Consider the following 21,597-nt stretch of genomic DNA (forward strand, 5'->3'; position numbering starts at 1 on the left):
TTTTACTCAAGATCTGAGTACTTCTACTTTACTCAAGTACAAGATCTGAGTATTTATCCAGCTCTGCATTCAAGCATATAAAGGAAAGCATGAGGGCTTCCTGCTAGTGCAGAATGAGGTGTGAATGACTGCTGTAATCCATCATTAGTTTCATCCTTTATGTGGGCTGAGACGGGTTAGGGGACATCACATATTCAGGGCAGACAATGATGGTATAATCATCAGTCTACATTAGACTGCAGACACCACATTGTGTGCTTGGAGGATTTCCAATAAGGTGTAGAGATTCATTTGGTTCAGTATTTATCTCCCGATTGAATCATACTAATGACATTTGTCCCTATACACATCTTCCCATAAACCTAAGCAATGAGTCTTGATTTTCAAGGATCATTTGGTTTCCTCCTTTCTAATTGGCATTGCTGACTCTACTTAAATTGTCTTTATTGTTGGCATGGTTATCTAGCATTTAATTTCCCTAATGTTCTATCTGATTCAGGACCATTAACTTTATTTAAATTCCTAATCACTCTCTATCAAGAATGTCGTTTATCATATATTCTGTCTACAACATGTTTGAGACTAGCCAGCGTTGCAGTAATGCTCAACTAAAGACCATTTTACTTGAATTATATTTGTTTTTGTTTTATTTAGTCTTGTGTTTGTTTACCTCTGTTGGTTTTATCATTCCCACATGTATCTGTTGCTCTGTCTGCGGATTGGTAGGCGGGGTTGTGTATGAAAAGTGCTTTATAAATACATGTTATTTGGTGTTTACCGCTCATGGACCATAGCGTTTCATAGTGCTCTGGTATTGCTGCATTTGTCCTGTGGAAATATGTCTTGTCTACAACTATCTGCGGCCAGATGTTCGCTGCTGATGCAGTGTAGTGAGGCGCACCGTCGTGACGTCACTGTCCGGGGTTTCCTAGTGAAGTGAACCCTACGGCGTCATGGCGGAGGCCGGTTGTCGGAAGACCCTGGTTTGAAATGCCAGTTTTCTATAATCGCAGTTGACCAACGAGGACTAGACTTTGCTTGCATCTAACTCGGGAAAGGGGATTTACTTGAGGGGGAGGAAAACCACCAGTGCACCGGTTCTGCTGAACTGAATCGTTCGGCGGCTGCTCTCCCTAACTGGGAGATAGCTAGCTAGCTAGCCTAAGGTAGCCTTAGCTATCGCAGCAGCTAGCTCGCTAGTCAAATAAAAGAAGAAAGGACCTCTGAAGTGGGAAGTCGGATTTAAACAACAATTCTATTGGAGTTTGCCAGGTAACGTGGAATAACACCAGATAACATGCTGAGTGGAACAACTTATCCCCTAGTTCAGTGAGGAAAGTAAGCTAATGTTGATGTGGTAAAAACCGCGAGAAGTGAGCGGCGAATGAAAACAAGATGGAAGAGGGTGAAGTTAGGTTAGCTCATTTGGTTTGTGGTTTTAATAATGAATACTAAATACATTTAACACTCTACTGAGCACCACTCAGTGCCAATACATTTGAATATTGAAATAGCGTTGACTGCTTAACGCAGACTGTCGGCTATAACTGGAAAGTGAACATTCCAGAGGTGCTCAGATGAACTAGCGCAAAGTTTTGTCATTTTGTTAGCTTTCGTGCTAGCCTCGTGCTTCACAACGTTAGCTAGCTACTTTCCTTGGCAACGTTAGTAAACGCTGGACTATCACCCCTCGCTCACTTCATGATAACTGAACCAACAATAATGGAAAATAAAAACATGGCACGACATTCAACGCTTGCCCACATTGTTCTAGCACATGTTGTAGAATGAAACAGACGCTTTAACTGTTTTACATGTGTTATGATTGTGTAACGCAGAGGATCATACTACTAGCACAACAGATAGCTAACAGTGATTGATTTAACATTGGGACAGGTATTATCCTGTATCAATGAAATGGCCTGCATTTGTCTGGGGTAATACGGTCATTGGATTATAAAATACTGGCTGGCGCGTTAGCAGTGTCTGCACACATTACGTCCCCCGCCAACAGCTAACATTGGCGTCATTGACCGGTAGTAGCTAGCTAGCTTCATGCTAACCACTATCCACTCTAAGCTTAGATGACACCAGTGTACGAAGAAGTCAGTTTACTAAGAGATTTTGTTTGGGTTCAGCTAAAGTTTCAGTGGTTAGTTAGGTTTAAAGAGTGCCCACGGAGCTTTGTGTGGATGTGAAACACGCTGCTCCTACGCAGGCCTGGTAGGCCGCTGCGGGGAGGACAGTTCACAGAACAGCCGTCCCAACATCACCCGTCTGTTCTGGGTTCAATAACCAAGAACAAAACAAGTGTTTTTATAGATCTAAGGAGACAGTTTACATCTTAGAACACAACTGCATCACATAAATTACTTTTCACGATTTTTCTCATTAAAACATGTCTCGTGTGCAAGTGTATTGACAGCTCCCCCAGCACAGTTCAGAATCAGAATTCATTTATTAGAATGTGAAACTGAAACAGGTTTATTTGCCTTTGTAGGCTACATGGTGCGTTCAAAAACACACTTAAGTAAGATGAAAAGTAAGACCAAAAAAGCTGCTCGAAGTATTATATGATAATATATAGAACATTATTTACAAAATCTGGATATACTACAAATATACGTGCAGTTTACTCTTGCAAAGTACTTAGAATACTAAAATGTGTAGTGTTATGAAAAGTGGACAAGAGCTATTCATCCCACAGAGGGGAAATTATATATAACACATATTAGATAAATGAAAGCATGCGCCTAGTATTTAAAATACAAATACAGAAGTACACATTCAAGTGTAGGAAAATGGTGTGGTAGCAGGTTGATTGCAGTGGTAAATTATATAATAGCGTACAGATTCTTGTTGTTATAAGTTCATTGGTTGATGCAGGGGCTATAGTTGTTCAGGGATGGTGTACTGAGCTGCAAATGTGTTTTATGTTATAAGCATTTATATCTGCCGTGTGTAATTCTTTTACAAGATGAAGCAACAGCTCTAGTATTTCCCTATATGCTGTCTTTATTTTTTTTGCAGGATACTGTATGTCACATTGTTGTAAGAGCCTGAGACGTTCATTGCCAACTCCACTGTCGCTGCATTCCTGACAGAATTTCTAATGTTGTTGTTATGCATCTTCCCCGACAGGTTAACCACGTGGAGCATAGTACGACAGGTTGTCAGGGGGAAGTCTACACCTTGGGCTTCAACATGGCTGGACGCAGTGAGGAGGAAAGTGTAAGCAACAGTGGTGGAGAATCAAGGTAATAAAACATCTTTGGAGTCGTGTATCTCACACATTAGTCTGGAGCAGAATTTTCTTACCTCTTGGGCCACATTTCTGTCGCTGGGACGCTGCCATGTTTTGTTTGTTTACATTGAAATGTGTCATTTATAAAGTAACAGACTGAAGGTCTAATGTAATGCCACAGTTGTTTACAGTGTGTTATTTACACCACACAGCAGTACGGCATTAAGGCAGAACCATGCTCAATGTTTAATGGCAGAATTAATAATCTTATGGTCTTAATGATGGCAAGGTGCTAAAACCCAAATGCTAAGTCATCCATCTCAAATCTGCACATGCACATAATGAGCACGTCTTAACCAAAAGACATTAAGCTGGTCATGTAACTTCTCTGATAAATGGGGTGAAATAATCATGAGATTAATTCTTAACATCCTTTTAGTAGATTAGCCCCTTAAAGACCATGAATTTACTTTCTCTTGCAACAGGTAACAAGCTGTGAGTGTGTTATATTTACCTGTCACGTTAGATGCTGTGCAAAGGATACCTTTGTTATTTCTGACATCACTTCCTCTGTTAACATGAGGGCATTGTCTAAAGAAAGAAGAGAGTATCATACGACTATTCTAGTGTCTAATGTGTTAGGATAGTTGCTAATAAGAATAATAAAGGTTGAATGGTTTTAGAAAACGTTATTTTTGTGACAGCTATTATATTTGCACTAGCATAACAACGACTCTCATGCTGGTTTGATTTGTGGAGGACTTGTACACATATAAGTGTTTGATTATTTTCTGTTTTACACATTACAGTAATTCTGATGATGAATCCGGTTCTGGATCGGGCTCAGCGTCAGGGTCCGCCTCAGGGTCCAGTTCCAGCTCCTCCAGCAGCAGCAGCCAATCAGGGAGCAGTGACTCAGGAAGTGGCTCAGACTCTGGCAGCGGGTCAGATTCTGACACAGAGAAAGCCAAGGAAAAGATCGAACCGCCAAATAAGTCAAACATCGACGGAGCTGAGGTAAACGCGCGAGAAAGAAATCTGCAAAGACTTTTTTCTAGCTGCCCCTCAATCTGGACATGAATGGATGTGTGCAGATGTTTTATCTAGGGACGCACCAGTCAGCGCATTTGTTGAACATCAGCATTGCCAATGTAAGCCCTATTTTCCTCTCAGGTTAGGCGACGACTTTACTGCTCCAGATCTGAAGTATTAGTACGCTGGCTGAGGGCGATATTCTGCAAAGTTTAAGTAATCCACGCCACAGTTTTCTCAACCCTTCTCCTTTCTGAGAGGAGCAGCAGTGCAGATGCTGCACGAGGAGGACATGTTACGGGATTCCCGCTTGTCTTGCTCAGATTTCAGGGATTGGTTAAGGAAATCCAGCATTCACAGACTGTTGGCACTTCCCTGGGAAAAAGGTTAAGCAAACACTTTGGTTGAAGTCGTCTGTCTGAGGCAAAGATACAAAAACACATTTGGGAAATTGCATAGTTCATGTCGGCTGTTTTGGCACAGTTGTGGTTTTGTTGGCCTCCGCTTTTACTGCTTTATGTGGGTGTGAGATGAACAATGAGCACACAGTCTCTGTTTCTGAAAGTGTGCATCACTGTAGCAACACTGTGTGTAATGCAAGGAACTGTTAAAACAAGAAGAGTCGCAAAAAATCAAGAATAAAACTGGTTTGATGTGAACTAGTTTGACACATTTCCACAGCATGTAAGTGGTTGACCCATCTGAAAGCTTTTGAACTCAACATTTTTCTCCTCTTCACTCATTGATTGCAGTTCTGGAAATCCAACCCAAGTATCCTAGCAGTGCAAAGATCTGCTATGCTCAGGAAACAGCAGCTTCAGCAACAGCAACAACAGCAGCAGCAGCAGCAGCAACAGCAGAGACAAAGCTCCTCAAACAGTGGATCTGATGAGGTTTGTTTAAAATCCCTTTTGACCGAGAGCTCAGGAGGTGCAAAAGGAATCAGCGCTCTCTGATTTATACTTTCTGTCTCTTCTAGGACTCGTCAAGTAGCGATGGATCCGACTCATCGAGTGGATCCAAAAGGAGAAGAAATTCAGGCTCCTCTGGGTCCGGATCAGGCTCTGGATCTGGGAGTGGTTCAGGATCAGACTCATCCGCCGAGGAGAAGAGTGAAGAGACGGCATCAGACTATGAGCCGAGTCACAAAATCAAAAGCAGAAAGCCCCCGACAAAGTAAGTAGACAACTTATTTCCCTGGTAGTTGACTGGTATTGATCGTATGATTTATAAATACTAACCTTCGTCACGTCTCAGGATGAATTATCGGAACGGGAAGAAGAGCAGTAACCAGAAGAAGAAGAAGTCCCAGAATCATTCTTCTTCTGACGACGAGGACGACGAGTACAAGAAGGCGGCGTCGGCGGGGCCACGGCGGCAGGCCACGGTCAACGTCAGCTACAAGGAGGACGACGACCTGAAGACGGATTCCGACGACCTGGTGGAGGTTCTCGGTGAAGATGTCCCGCAGCCTGAGGAGGACGAGTTTGAGACGCTGGAGAGAGTAATGGAATGCAGGATAGGGAGGAAAAGAGGTGAGGAACTCGCACTATAAACAGGTGTAAAATCACGTTTAGTAGTCTCAGGAAACACGATTTATGACATTTAATTTCACTGTTCCTCCCAGAGTACCGGGGTAATCCTTTTAGCATTTGCCGTTTACTTGTACGCAACAGCATTAGCTTCCTGGAAACTTTTGAGACTGTTATCAACTACCTATGAAGTGTGATAGTTGGATTGAGTTCTTAATTATCAGACCAGGGTAGACCACACACATCTGTTCCCCTGCACTCGTGTTCTATGCTGCGTGCTACACTTTTGAACTCAGATTTTTACAGATTTGGGGCTGTACTTATTGCTAGTTAGCTAGACCTATTAGTTTTATTTTTCTGAAGCTGTTTATTTATTTCTAATCTATAGACCGTTGAAAGTTAGTGACTGGAACATTGTGCCTCAAAGGTTTGTAAGTCTTTGAAATTGTAATGCTATTTCAAAAGTTTCTTCTTAATACATACAAACAGTTAGCGTTCCCATCACACCCAAAAATAAGCAATTAAGAGCCAAACATTGATTTGATTTTCCAGGGACTTTAAAAGTTGTACTGAGAATTAGAATTATTATGAGCAGAAAGACTGCTTAGAGCTTTGGTGTCAGAAATCTTGAGCCTCCTGTTTACCTGTGCCTTCAAAACATAACTATTTTAGTTGAGTTCTGAGGATGAATTTCGATGTGTTTCACAGTGTCTTAACTCTCCCAACAGCAACGGGAAGTGTCACCACTGTGTACGCCATAGAAGCAGACGGGGACCCCAACGCCAACTACAATCCCAACAAAGAGCCCGGTGACGTCCAGTATCTGATAAAGTGGAAGAACTGGGCGCACATCCACAACACCTGGGAGACGGAGGAGACGCTCAAGTTACAGAACGTCAAGGGCATGAAGAAACTGGACAACTTCAAGAAGAAGGACGCGGAGAAGAAGAGATGGTGGGAGGGACTTCCCTTACTACTTCGAGGGCTTTATTGAGATTAGAAACACAGGCTTATTCTCTAATGTTTTTGGCTCTCTCCTCAGGTTAAAGGCGGCGTCACCGGAGGATATCGAGTATTTCAACTGTCAGGAAGAGTTAATGGACGACTTGCACTCTCAGTACCAGATTGTGGAGCGAATCATAGGTATGCTCTCCACATCACATGTTCCTCTGAATACTTTCAATGCTTTCCTTGGTTTCCTGCCACTAAATGCATCTCTCTGTGCAGGACATTCAAACCAGAAGTCAGCAGCGGGTTACCCAGACTACCTGTGCAAGTGGCAGGGTCTTCCATATTCGGAGTGCAGCTGGGAGGACGGCGCTCTGATCGGCAAGAAGTTCCAGAAGTGCATCGACAACTACATGAGCAGAAACCAGTCCAAGAACATTCCTTTCAGAGACTGCAAGGTAACGCACTGATATGTTTGGATTGATTTCGATGGGCCAACGCTGTCTTAAAGCTTCTCCCAGCTTCTTCTTTGAGATGACACCAATGTTTGTCAGCTAGAGCTCCAAGTTCTTCTGAAATATTCCAGATTTCCAGCTTGTTTTTGACAGTGACTTTCATTCTAAAACTTTAAAAACAAAGACTGAAAAGCTGATGTGTTTCAGCTGGCAGACCCTCAATGACCCTCTCAGACTTAGCGGTGAAGCTCATTCATAAAAAGTGTGAATGCTAGCATCTTCCAGTTGGTTGCAATGGGGGGAAAAAGTGTCAAAAATATGTAGTAGCACAAGCATTTATCAAATCCCAGGGGGGCGGAGCTATTTTGTTGTACAACAGCGATGAATTGTGTCAAGATATCGTTGTCATAAGTAAAAACAATAAGTGCTTGGAGCAGTTTTTGAGAAAACGCTTGAAGGAAGAGGCTCTCCCAGCACCTTTCTGCCAAAAAAAGGCGCTATCATCGCTAGCTCTAAGCGAGTGAACTTGAATATTCACCATCTGCTCTTCCGTCCTGCAGGTGCTCAAACAGAGACCCAGGTTTGTGCCGATGAAGAAGCAGCCAACGTACATAGGGGGTGAAGGACTGGAGCTCCGAGACTACCAGCTGGACAGTTTGAACTGGATGGCCCACTCGTGGTGCAAGTACGGTTCATCCTTTAATTCACAACTTGTGTTATAACCCATTCTGTAATAATGTGGGGAGTGTAATCAGAGGATGAGTGTGTGTTCCAGCCCACAGTCTAAGCTCTTGTTCCTCTCCTCCTCTTCCTCATTCATAGAGGCCACAGTTGCATTCTTGCGGATGAGATGGGTTTAGGGAAGACCATCCAGACAATCTCCTTCCTCAATTACCTGTTCAACGAGCACCAGCTGTACGGACCCTTCCTGTTGGTTGTGCCTCTCTCCACGCTCACCTCCTGGCAGAGAGAGATCCAGCTTTGGGCCCCTCATTTGAACTTTGTCGTCTACCTGGGAGACATCAGCAGCAGGAACATGGTACACACACTTGTTACACACACATTAGGGGGTGGTATCACTTTGAAAACATGTTAATAATGTCTTTTATTTCCTCTTTTTTTTTACAGATCAGGACACACGAGTGGATGCATGTTCATAACAAGAGGCTAAAGTTTAACATCCTTCTCACAACGTACGAGATTCTCCTCAAAGACAAGGTCAGTACTTCGTCGTTTATCCCTTATTGTCCCAAAAAAAGGTCATCTCCAGAGCTCTACATGTTGACCTTGTATCGCGTGTACTTCCAGTCGTTTCTGGGCGCCGTCAGCTGGGCCTTCATCGGCGTGGACGAGGCGCATCGACTGAAGAACGACGACTCCCTCCTGTACAAGACCATGATGGAGTTCAAGTCCAATCACAGGCTTCTGATCACGGGAACGCCGCTGCAGAACTCCCTGAAGGAGCTGTGGTCCCTGCTGCACTTCATCATGCCAGAGAAGTAGGCTATAGTGATTGTAAAGCTTCTTTGATCATGAGGAAGGAAATGCAGTTCTCATACTCAAAAAAACCAAATATCCAGTTCTGCTATTTTCCCTTTTTAATATCATTTATTTTCAAGTTTTTCTGCAAGATTTGTTTTGTTGCAATGTCCAAAATGTCTGTCGCTTTAAGTCAGACACTTATCTCCAGTGTATAAAATCAGATATTGCTTTGTGCAGGACATTAAATGAGGCTAGAGTGTTGACTACAGAGCAAAGAAGACTCCCTTTAATCATGTCTTTTATCAGCAATCAGATAAAAAACATGCAAGAGATACTTCCAAAACAGTTGATTTTAACTGTATGTTCAGAAGACTTCACAAACCTACCGGTGTGCTGCAGATAGCTAGGAACACTCCTTTAAAAAATCTTGAAACACTTGGAAAGAAAGGAAGTTTTAGCAATGCACTAGGACTATCATTTCCCGCAAAATCCTCTTCTAGTAAGTAGGTTTATATATGTAATACAATACTTGTATCCTGAGTGGACTGTCCTGCTTTAGCACCACTGATGCATGTGTTGCTTCCTCAAGGTTTCACTCCTGGGAGCTGTTTGAGGAGGCGCACGGTAAAGGCAGGGACTCGGGCTACGCCAGTCTGCACAAAGAGCTGGAACCTTTTCTACTGCGGAGAGTCAAGAAGGACGTGGAGAAATCTCTCCCTGCCAAAGTGGAGCAGATCCTCCGAGTGGAGATGAGCGCCATCCAGAAACAGTATTACAAGTAAGAGCTGCACTGAACCCTGTCTGCTTCCTTTTGTCCAGGTTGGTCTGGCCTGTAAAGGCTTTGTTTGTACTGACAAAAGCATCCTTTCAAGAGTCAGGTGTTGATGTGCCTCTGTTGAAAGGAGAATTATGAACTAGGTAAAGAGTTAAAAGCAGGTGCAAGTCTCTGCACAGGTGAAGAGCGATTTGCATAGCTGACTGTATACATTATACTCAAAAGTAATTGGACGTGCCCTGCATGAATTTTGAAGCTTCAACGCAATCCCAGAAGTAAATAGCTAACGTAACGCTTTGAATGAAGTACAGCACTGTTGCATGGCTGTGCATCACCACCGCTAAGCTAAAGGTGGCTAATGTTGGGCTATAAAGGAACCATAGCACGGTCACATGACTTCATGTCCCCACCGCTAAGCTAAAGGTGGCTAATGTTGGGCTATAAAGGAACTATAGCACGGTCACATGACTTCATGTCCCCACCGCTAAGCTAAAGGAGGCTAATGTTGGGCTATAAAGGAACTACAGCACGGTCACATGACTTCATGTCCCCACCGCTAAGCTAAAGGTGGCTAATGTTGGGCTATAAAGGAACTATAGCACGGTCACATGACTTCATGTCCCCACCGCTAAGCTAAAGGAGGCTAATGTTGAGCTATAAAGGAACTACAGCACGGTCACATGACTTCATGTCCCCACCGCTAAGCTAAAGGAGGCTAATGTTGAGCGTGATGATGCTAGGAAGTCTAATTTTGCCGCTTGTTAGCAACCTGCTTTTTAAATGACACAGAGTGGTTGTTCTTTTATGTAGAACAAATCTCCTAAGCTTGCGTTAACAGCAGAAACCATCGACTTTGAAACGAGGGAACAGAAGCTGGGAAAATGTGAACTAATTTCCGGATTTCAGGACTCATTCGTGCACCACACTATGGAGGACATTCCTACTTTATTTAATGTTGCAGCTAGATGTTTTTTGCCTTACTTGCACAATACTTTACTAATAAGTACGTGTCTTGTGTTTGTGATCAGGTGGATCCTGACCAGGAACTACAAGGCTCTGAGTAAAGGTACTAAAGGCAGCACGTCGGGCTTCCTGAACGTCATGATGGAGCTAAAGAAGTGTTGCAACCACTGCTACCTTATCAAGACCCCTGACGAAATCGAGTTCCTCAACAGAGCGGAAGCCTTACAGGTTTGTTCATTTGATCAGACAATGTTAGCATCATTATAGTGATATGAATTACTGCATTTAAAGGGAGCATACTATCCTTAATGAGTCAAACCAGAACATGATATAAAACAGTGTCAAGCAGCATTTCCACTTAAAAAAAGTGCTGTTCACCGTGTCTGTGTTTATAATTGAGCTTTAAAACAATTGAGAGGAAGGCTACAGGTAAAGGAACATCAAGGCATGTATATATTACTTAAAATAAAACAAATCCTGTCAATAGACTCGTGCATAACACAGAAAATAGACCTATTAGTACACAAATCCACACTGGAACTCCTTCATATACTCCTATAAAATAAGCCAGGATAAATTGATTTTAAACAAACCAGCAGGGGGGCTTCCTCTCTGATGCTTGTGGTGTGATCTGCATCATGTATCCAGCTGATATTGATTCTAGCTCCTTATTTTTAGACAAGTGTTAATTAATTAAGCTGTATTTGAGCTATGTGGGTGTACGTTGGAATGAGGCGAAGGGGTAGTAAAGGTAGTGAGTTAAATTCCCGTAGCTTACCCAATCACCACCATTGATTGTATATTGTTTGTTGATTTATATATTGACTTTCCATAACTCTGCCCCCTCTCTTCCTCCCGCAGCAACTGATCCGCAGCAGTGGGAAGCTGGTGCTGCTGGACAAGCTGCTGGTGCGTCTGAAGGACAGAGGCCACCGGGTCCTGATCTTCTCCCAGATGGTTCGGATGCTGGATATCCTGGCTGAATACCTGAAGAGCCGACAGTTCCTCTTTCAGGTAGCTGCACACTGCTCTGTCATACACACACACAAGAAGGAAGTGAATGTGACTGAAAAGTGCTAATTAACATGGATCTGAAGGAGGGAAAAGCTGCAAATACACGTTTTTTTGGGGCATTTTTGTCACATTTTTATAGAGGAGCGTTGCTTTGTTAATGGACCTCTGTGAGTGATACACTCATGGGGATTTAGATCTTAAGATTGACGTAGGAATGAACCTGTGATTAGGCTTTAAAGTAGGGTTTGATCGCCTCCCTTCACCTAAAAGGATCTGTCGTTAACAAACACATGTTGGAGTAGATGAGATCTCTGAGAGCTCTCCCTGAATGTCCTCCTGCTAACTGAGTTTATACCTCTGTGCAGAGATTAGACGGCTCCATCAAAGGGGAGATGAGGAAGCAGGCGTTGGATCACTTCAACGCCGAGGGCTCGGAGGTAAGTTCTTCTCCCTGACTCCGCTACATGCACTCCAGGGTTTTCTCTGAATGAATCAGGACTCAAAAAACCTCCGTCTGTGTGTGTGTGTGTGCACAGGATTTCTGCTTCTTGTTGTCAACGCGTGCCGGGGGTCTGGGTATCAATCTGGCATCCGCAGACACAGTCGTCATCTTTGACTCCGACTGGAACCCCCAGAACGACCTGCAGGCTCAGGCCCGAGCACACAGGATCGGGCAGAAGAGACAGGTGAGCAGCAGTGTTAATTTCATCAGCGAAACATTTTCGTCAACGACCTTTTTGAAATGACTAAGACGAGACGATGACGGATTTTGTTGACAAGACTAAAGTGTTCATGGTGGAGTGTCAGACATTCAAAATGCAGGATATTTTATTTTCCCCTTCCGGCTTCGGGTTCAATAACCCACTTTGTCCAAATAAGGTAAACAGGCAAGCTGTTCTTTTGGAGGCCCTTGTATTTATTAAAAGCTGTTGCACATGTGCTTTTGTTGTTGCTGGTCCGCTGCAGTCTCCAGACACATACACGCTCGCACACTCTCGCTCGCTCTACCATGCACACACATACATGCAGTGCCACGCCCCTTTCTCTCTCTCTCTCTCTTAAAGGGATGGTCGATCTGCGTCTGCATGACCCTCATAGCAGAACACCAGATATTACACAGAGTGCTAAGAGGGTGAAATCTTGCTTTACGAATTTCAACGCGTAATTCGGTCAACTTGATTCCAATTTCAGATACCTGTATTTGCCTAACTGAATTAGTTTATAGGGAGAAAACATTTTGACTTAAAGTTGACTAAAACGTTTTGAGTTGTCATCGACTAAAACTGAAGGATAAAAAGGACTGAAACTAATAACCATTTTGGTCCTAAGACTAAATCTAAATTAGCTGCCAAAATGAACACTGGTGAGCAGCAGCTCTTATCGCCCATAATCCATCTGTTTCCTGTCCTGTGTCTAGCATCAGTATATCAGCTGTTCACTACACTAACACACCTGGAGTAAAAGAGTAATGGAGAATAATTATTAAGTAAATAATCACAAAAACAGCTGAGAAGTGCTTCGATGGTACATTACTTGGTAAAACTAGGTTAAAAATACTCTTATTAAAAAGTCCTGCAAGTAAAGTTGGACTCAAGTAAAACAACTGACGAGTTTCTGACATAATATGGAGAGCAGAAGTACTTATTATTCAATATAATGAACATATAATGGGTCATACTGCTAGATATATGAAGTAAAAACCTCCATCCTGTATCAGACCCCTACCTCTATCAGTTATAATCAAGTTGTTGTTGTTTATTTACTGGATTAGCTGTGCTGTGGTGCTGTTTGTCTGAAAATAACCATCGCTCAGAGAGGATATGAGGGATCCCTATGATTAAACAGAAATGCGTTTGGGTGCAGGATAGAACGGGCATTTGAAACCTGGCTTCATGACTTGTTGATGGGCCTTTTCATCTCTGATATGGCTCTTTAACATGTCACACATAACGTCAGTAAATGTACTTAGATATATTTGACGTGATGTTTAGCCTTTCTAGTCCTTTCATCCTGTGTGGACATTAGTTGTATCCTCATGTGTGTTTTAGATGCTATTCCCTTGACATAAACACTACACTGTTTGCTCACAGGTGAATATCTACCGTCTGGTGACGAAAAGCTCGGTAGAGGAGGAGATCATCGAGAGGGCGAAGAAGAAAATGGTGCTGGATCACCTGGTGATTCAGAGGATGGACACGACGGGGAAAACCGTCCTCCATACGGGATCTGCTCCCTCCAGGCAAGAAACCACCTGACAGAAGTGCCGCTCGTTTCACACCCTGCTTCTACGCCCGGCTGTCCTCCTAACTGAGTGTGTTGTATTGCTTACAGTTCTGCCCCGTTCAACAAGGAGGAGCTGTCCTCCATCCTGAAGTTCGGGGCTGAGGAGCTGTTCAAAGAGCCAGAGGGCGAGGAGCAGGAGCCTCAGGTAAACACCTTATTTATCCCAGGGGGAAGAGGGCTTTTGAGGCAATTTGTCCATATAGAATAAAATAAACATTTCAATGAAAATTATTGTTAAAAATGTAATAAAAACTCTGAATATTATCATTAATTAATCACATGTTCTTGCTGAATTGCAGTTTTAGAGAGTTTTTGTTGCCTTTGGTGAAATAAATACAGTGTCCTGATTTATATATGTGCTTAATCCTTTTCTCTACCATATATATATATTATAAGCTTGTCATTGCCTCTTCTGCTCTTTAGGAAATGGACATCGATGAGATCCTGAAAAGAGCCGAGACCCGGGAGAACGACCCCGGCCCCTCCACAGTGGGGGAGGAACTGCTGTCTCAGTTCAAGGTACAAACACATCCTTCTGTTCCTCTTTAGAAAGTGGATTTACTTTTCTTCGGTGCCGTAACATTGCCACGTGTTTCTGACCCCGACCTCTCCCGTGCAGGTGGCCAACTTCTCCATGATGGACGAAGAGGATCTGGACATGGACTCGGAGCGCAGTCAGAGGAGCTGGGACGATATCATTCCCGAGGAGCAGAGGAGGCGGATGGAGGAGGAGGAGAGGCAGAAGGAGCTGGAGGAGATCTACCTGCTGCCCCGAATGAGGAATTGTGCCAAACAGGTAAACAAGAGATCCAGATTTAGTGTTTTTCCGACTCTATTTGTGCACTTTTTCGTCTCACTTGGTTATTTTTTTCCCATTCCATTAGAGCCTTTCAATCGCTTCTTCAACTTATTATCTTTTAAACATCTTGTAATCTGTTTATTTCCCTCCTAACAGACAAGCTTTAACGCCAGCTCGGGTCGGCAGAGCAGGAACAGGCGGTACTCGGGCTCCGACAGCGACTCCCCCTCGGACCGGAAGAGGCCAAAGAAGCGGGGGCGGCCTCGGACTATACCAAGAGAGAACATCAAGGGCTTCAGTGACGCTGAGATCCGGAGGTGATTCAATTAAAACCCCTCTCTCTCTCTCTGTCTGTTTATCTTCTTCTCCACATATATGTAACACCTGTGTGATCTACAGGTTTGTCAAGAGCTACAAAAAATTTGGAGGACCGCTGGAAAGGTTGGATGCTATCGCTCGTGATGCAGAGCTCGTGGATAAGTCCGAGCACGACCTGAAGCGCCTGGCGGAGACGGTGCACAACGGCTGTGTGAGAACACTACGAGAAAACCCCTGCGGACCGGAGAAGAGCTCAGGTAACCAGTCTCTGACGAGCTGTAGCGCAGTGCTGCGTGGCTGGACAGATGTTTCGTACTGTCTGAGTCAGAATGAATTATTTCTCCAGGGCAGTTTCTCCGTTTAGAAAAAAATACCAAGTAAAATAAAAATAGAAAGTTAAAATAAAAAACAACAAATATATATTGAATATGTTATAATGTCTACAACTATATTTGTACACTAGGCTTGTCAAAAATAATTATATATATTAACCTATCAAACCATGTATGGTCATGAGGATTTTTGCTCTATTTTTTTTAACCTTTTTGTTTGTTTGAATACAAATATCACCTAGAGTCAGGCAGTGTGCAAACGGAGCCTGAGATTCCCTTTAATGTATTGTTTTGGTTGTGTTTATTTATGGGAAAATATATCCAACGTGTCCAACTAAATATTGTGGCAGGCCTACTGTACTCTGACCCGTGAGTTGTAAAGGTTTCCATCTGCTGATCAACATTCCAAAACCCTAACGTTTTACATTAAACCTTGATAGAAAACAGAGTCAGAGTCACACGAAACAACCTGTTATGTTTCCGGGCTTTTCAACATGACATAAATGGCTGACAGAGCATGAAACTAAGTGTTTGTTTCCGCTTGTTCGATGCCAGGAGGCAGGAGAGGGAAGGTAAAGGGCCCGACCTTCAGGATCTCTGGGGTCCAGGTGAATGCAAAGCTGGTCATCTCCCATGAGGAAGAGCTGGCTCCGCTCCACAAGGCCATTCCTGCTGACCCAGAGGAGAGGAAGAAGTGAGACACCACATGACTTCCCTTTTACAAACTTTCTGTCGTGCATCAGTGTGTTAATTGAAACTGTGTGTGTGTGTGTGTGTGTGTGTGTAGGTATATGATTCCATGCCACTCGAAGGCAGCACACTTTGATATCGAGTGGGGGAAGGAGGACGACTCCAGCCTCCTGATAGGAATATATGAGTACGGTTACGGCAGCTGGGAGATGATAAAGATGGACCCGGACCTCAACCTCACACACAAGGTGAGCTCAGGCTGAATGTCCAATCTGTCTTCCTCTTGTTTTCCTATCACAATGTCCTCAGAGAAGCCAGAGTGTGATGTGTGTCTGAAAGTGTTCACTGTGTCCGTGCAGCTCCTACCTGACGACCCTGACAAGAAGCCACAAGCAAAACAGTTGCAGACCAGAGCTGACTACCTCATCAAGTTGCTAAGCAAGGACCTGGCCAAGAAGGAAGCACAGAAGCAGGCAGGGACGGTAAGTCTTCCTCTGCTAGCAGCCGGGAATGAGTTGGCACTTCCTGAAAAACCTCAGCAAAGCATCGGCTGATACGTTTCACTCTGTTGCATCCTTATTTCTACTATAATAAACGATGCTTCTTTGTGGTGTTTAGGCCAACTCACGGAAGAGGAAACCGAGAAGTAAGAAGAGCAAAACCCAGAAGCCAATTAAGACCGAAGAGGTGCCGAAGAGCACGTCCTCGGACCCCCCGTCGGACAAGAGGTCGGACGACGAGGACGAGATCGAGGAGGAAAAGGTATCTAGAGACATCAGCATGAAATACCTGCTTCCTGTTTCCAGTTTGGCCTCCATGTGTAACACTTTAACCCCTTCAGGAAGTGACACCGGTGAAGACGCCAAGCCGACGGGCCCGAGCAGACCGGACGGTGCTGAAGGAGGAGGAGGACGACGAGGAGGAAGAGGAGGAGGAGGAGGAGGAGGATGAAGATGAGGAGCCCGAGCAGGAAGAGGTGTCTTCGTCGGGGGAGACGGAGATTAAAGAAAAGGAGATCAAAAAAGAAAGCAAAAAGGAGAAGAAGGAGGACAGCTGGGACACACAAGCAAAGGAGCCAAAGGAGAAGAAGGAGCCAAAGCCTCTGGAGGCGGTGTATAAAGAGGAGAGCCTGGAGAAGGTGAAAGACATACGTGTGATATTCAAAATAAAATCAACATGAAGGCTGTGGATGCCATGTTTAGTTTGGGAATTAACTCTTGAATCCCCTCTTCACCAGAACGAAGTGAAGACTAAGAAAGCCGGGGACGTGCCGGTCGACATAACAGTGAGTGGAGAAACTGGGCCGGTGTCTGAGGAGTCCGAGGAGCTGGACCAGAGGACCTTCAGTGTGGTACGAGAGAAAACACGTGATTTAAAGTTAATTTGATGGCATTGATTAAAGGAATACTATCGTCCAGACAAACTATTACCCCTTTTCCACTGGACTGAGTTGCGTTCCTGGGGCTTGTTAGCTTTCCGATTGACACATGATGACATCACTGCAACGCTAGAGAGACACAATACCATTGATGGTGGATTCAACCTGAGCTCTTGTTGCTATTAAACTTACAAAGCCTGTGCAAGAACAACTACTTTAAAACTCCTTAATACTGTGGTCCACATGGTCAATAATGTGTCCTTCTAGTTGGAGCTGGAGTGGTACCGTGCCAGTGTTCCTCCATCTGTTAGCATACCGTTAGCTACCAGTTCAGAGAGCTGAGAGCCGGCGCGGTTGCCGTTCAAGTGCGGAAACTGTCTTGCAATCGAGCTCAGGTCTTGGTCTTGGTCTTGGAACCACCTGTCGGCAAACAGATGTCGTGCTAATGTTTGAGAGAGCGTACCTGAGTTGATTTGAAGTCGTGTGTGTTGCAGTGTAAGGAGAGGATGCGGCCGGTGAAAGCAGCGCTGAAGCAGCTGGACCGACCGGAGAAAGGGCTGTCGGAGCGCGAGCAGCTGGAACACACGAGACAGTGCCTCATCAAGATCGGTGACCACATCACCGAGTGTCTGAAGGAGTACTCGAACCCTGAGCAGATCAAGCAGTGGAGAAAGTAAGCACACACACACACACACACACACTCACACACACACACACACACACAGTCACCCGGCTCACTGTCACTGATTGGATTAACCTTGTTTGTCTTTCACAGAAACCTGTGGATATTTGTTTCTAAATTCACGGAGTTTGACGCCAGGAAACTACATAAACTGTATAAGCATGCAATCAAGAAGAGACAGGAGAATGCCCAGGTATGTAACAGCCCTGTTGTTTACATGTTCATTGCGTGTTGACATCCCGCACTGACCCTAAAATGCTTTATCTTTCTCTCCTCAGGCAATGGAGCAGAACACTAGAAATGCAAACACACACGGCTACAAAAACACAGGTACAGTCAGCTTCCATCTGTCGTAGAGTGGCAAGAAAAAGTTTGGAATAACCTGCATTTCAGTTTAATTTGTATACATAAAGGCCCCGCCCACTTCCCGGGGCAAATCCTGCATCAGAGCGAAGCAGAAAATAATAGTGTCTTCAGGTCTGAAAGCTGCTGAGTCAGATATTGCTCCTCCAACAACAAATAGATCCAGAGGTTTCTTTACTTCCTCTCCAGAAAAAAGGAGAGTAAAAGAAAGGATCAGAAATCTCAGTCTCAGTGTCAGCCTGCTGCCTGCCACTCGTCCCCCAGCAGACCCACCGGACATCCATCCCCTATTTATCCTCCGTAAGCTGTCTCTGACCCCATCTCCATATCTCTGGACTCATTAAACCCTTTCTGACCACAGAGAGATTGTTTTCTGGGATCACTTTAACCCGTAGTCTTACTGAGTCACGAGTTATCAAACCTGGTTTTAATAATCACTCAAATATTTGATATATAACAAGAAGCATCTGCATCACAAAACATATCTCAGCAGATGTACGATTTGGAGGAAGCTGGAAACGTTTACAAAGTAATCTCCACAAGTTAAGCTATTTATCATTCTATAAAAGGAGCCAATTAAGTGCTGTGCTACTCCAGCAAAGATGGCCTTAAAGGCACAATGAAGACGATCAATTAGGTAAAAAAGAACCATTACATTACTCTTAATCATCACGCATAAACCCAGGGAAATCCAAAGTGTTCAGAGGTTTTACGCCCCCATACGTAGAGATTCAGACGTCCCTGCTTACTGATGAGTTTGTGGTGTCTGTCCTCAGATATCGAACGGCTGAAGGACAACTCTCACCAGGACGACAGCAGCAGGGACAGCTACAGCTCGGACAGATACCCGCCGTCGGGGCGACACCACGAGAGCAGCAGCAAGGACCGACACAGCTCCGAGCCGCACAGGAAGTCGTCGGGAGGGGAGTCCAGGAAAAGACCGTATACCTCCTTCAGCAACGGCAAAGACCACAGAGACAGAGACCACTACAGACCGGACAGCAGGGACAGAGACCGAGACCGAGACAGGGACCGAGACCGACAGGACAGGTGGGCTAACTCAAAGACAAGTCTATAAATAATAAAACAAGAGAAAATGATGACGCTGAAGTGGTCTCTGAAGTGGTCTCTTCATTTTTTCGGCGGCTGTAGGACAATAATAAAATAAAGATAGTAAAATAAAACTAAAAAATATTGCAAAATGAAACAGTAGTTTAAATTAGGTTAGATATTGCAGGTATTTTGTAAATAAGCATGTAAACAGTTAAATGTACAATAACAGGACGTGAGACTAAATATCAAATATCGTACTCTGTGCAGATACTACAACGACAGCAAGCACAGGAAGCTGGACGAGTTCCGCTCCAGAGACCACCGGCTGGACATGAAGGACCACTCCCACTCGGACCACCGCTCCTCCTACCGCTACCACTCGGACTGGCAGGCGGAGCAGCGGGCCTCGGCCAGCGGGCCCCGCTCCCCCCGGGACCAGCGCTCGCCCTACGACTCCCGCTCGCCCATGGGACACCGCTCGCCCTTCGACTACTCGTCGGACCACAAGAGCACACCGGAGCAGATCTGGAGCAGCCGCAAGACATAACAGCAGCTGCCGGGTCTGCGTGTAGCAGCCATAGACTCCGAACACAGCCAATGCCTTACAGGGACTGTGGACTCGCGCTGCAGCTGCAGGGAGAAACACTGTGCGTCCGCGCCGCTGCAGCTGCATCATCTCTGGGAACGCCAGGCAGCAGATTAAAAAAAAAAGAAGATATTTTTGTATTAAAGAGTTTAGAGCTGCGGCTCGACAGCGCGCGGCGGTTTTTGTTATTTTTATAAACTTTTCTTAACTCTGGAAACTGACACAATTGACCCTGAGAGCTGCCTCATATTCCCAACCAATGACACTGGATCCTGTTGAAGACTGTTCTCTGTTCGTCTGTCCATCTGGATCATGCTCAATGTGATTTATCTACCTTATTTAAGTGTTAACTCGACGACAAGTCACACGAATCGCTTTACGAGTTCATGTAAAGGGGTCCGGCTCGGGCTCCTGACGTACCTCATGTTCAGCATTTTTCATTTTTCCTCAGCAGGTTTTTTCTTTTCCACCAGGCGTGAATTATTTAATAACATATCTTTAGCTGTAAAAAATAACCTGGATTGGTTTTTTTTTGGGAGGTGTATCATGATTTTTCTCTCTTCAGTAATACTGTTGTACATTTTTGTAAGATAGTAAATCAGTGGTCTTTTTTCCTCAGGCTTTTTTGGATTTATTATGACTCTACTTTCCCCCCCATCAACTCAGGCTTTTTTGTCGTTCTACGAGTGAGTTTCTGTAAAATAGTTCTTTCATGATAATGCTTTCAGAATGTAACTTTTGGTAAAGGGAAAGGTCTTTAATGACGCTCAGTTTTATTCACTAATGCTTAGTTCTCCTGCTCGGTAAGCTGGAAGACACTGACTAAAGAAATCAGTGCTTGAGTCAGTATTCTTTCCACTGTTAGATCTTAAATAAACTCGACTTTTTACACTTTTTATTTCATTCAGTTTACTTTTTCTACGTAGGCAATAACGTCACTGTTTCTATGCAGCCAAGTATATTTGTGGTGAACCACCCAACTGAATGAAGTCACTGTTATGGTTCACACTGTTGTACATAGATTTCCTCTATATTTCAAATTGAATTTACACTGAAAGTGCATGAATTTTTATGAACTGTTTTATAGTTGTTTATGAAGCCATTAAAATCAATCACTGTTCTCACTCGTACCAGCTCTCTTCAACACCGTGTCGACTTCTTTATTCTCACAGGAGTGTTTCGAGACAAGTCGGTTCATTGTCTCACAGCAAATATAAAACTGCTACTAACTTTACTTAGATATAACTTCCTGACCTGACCTGTGAGCCCCAGTGGCGCCATCTACTGGCTCAAACAGGAACTGCAGATATGCTCATCCAAATGATCCAAAGAAGAAGGAACTCTTAATGGTCAGAGGGGAAATGTACATTATGCATTTGAGCAGGAGGTGTGTGGGCCCCCTAAAATAGTCCGCTATATCTTCAAAATCGACCCAAAATCAGTACAAATATGGCCACTTCCTGGTCTAAAACTGTCTTTTCTGATCCTGAAAATGTCATAAATGGACTCGGCGTCCTCAATAACCCCCAAAACTGATATGAAATTAAACAAATCACATTTTCTTTAACACTTTCTCCATAGACTATAATGGTAATTTATGCTAATTAATGCAACTTACGCTAATTGCGCAACATATGCAAGTTAGCATCCGGAAGTTTCTATGTGCTG

The 21,597-nt window shown here is 44.0% G+C and overlaps 1 protein-coding gene across 4 annotated transcripts; it reads left to right on the forward strand.

The window, feature by feature from the left end:
• Nucleotides 1-941: 941 nt before the first annotated feature.
• chd1 (chromodomain helicase DNA binding protein 1) lies at nucleotides 942-21,059 on the forward strand. 4 transcript variants are annotated; one of them, XM_063889795.1, is made up of 35 exons: nucleotides 942-1,272; nucleotides 3,142-3,257; nucleotides 4,054-4,261; nucleotides 5,029-5,169; nucleotides 5,256-5,452; nucleotides 5,534-5,811; nucleotides 6,537-6,762; nucleotides 6,851-6,951; nucleotides 7,036-7,214; nucleotides 7,772-7,896; nucleotides 8,034-8,250; nucleotides 8,340-8,429; nucleotides 8,520-8,710; nucleotides 9,283-9,471; nucleotides 10,497-10,659; nucleotides 11,293-11,445; nucleotides 11,811-11,882; nucleotides 11,982-12,131; nucleotides 13,536-13,684; nucleotides 13,777-13,873; nucleotides 14,152-14,247; nucleotides 14,348-14,524; nucleotides 14,684-14,844; nucleotides 14,927-15,102; nucleotides 15,733-15,871; nucleotides 15,965-16,115; nucleotides 16,227-16,349; nucleotides 16,486-16,629; nucleotides 16,709-17,005; nucleotides 17,105-17,218; nucleotides 17,740-17,918; nucleotides 18,021-18,120; nucleotides 18,206-18,257; nucleotides 19,067-19,340; nucleotides 19,611-21,059. In XM_063889795.1, the coding sequence occupies exons 2-35, from the start codon at nucleotides 3,205-3,207 to the stop codon at nucleotides 19,888-19,890; spliced, it is 5,442 nt and encodes a 1,813-aa protein (XP_063745865.1). In that variant the 5' UTR covers nucleotides 942-1,272; nucleotides 3,142-3,204; the 3' UTR covers nucleotides 19,891-21,059. The 4 variants fall into 4 exon arrangements, with proteins under 4 accessions (XP_063745865.1, XP_063745864.1, XP_063745862.1 ...); XM_063889794.1 differs by having other exon boundaries at nucleotides 15,736-15,871; XM_063889792.1 differs by having other exon boundaries at nucleotides 6,851-7,214.
• The last annotated feature ends 538 nt before the right edge of the window (nucleotides 21,060-21,597 follow it).

Source organism: Eleginops maclovinus, chromosome 8 (genome assembly GCF_036324505.1).
Source record: "Eleginops maclovinus isolate JMC-PN-2008 ecotype Puerto Natales chromosome 8, JC_Emac_rtc_rv5, whole genome shotgun sequence".
Lineage (NCBI taxonomy): Eukaryota > Metazoa > Chordata > Actinopteri > Perciformes > Eleginopidae > Eleginops > Eleginops maclovinus.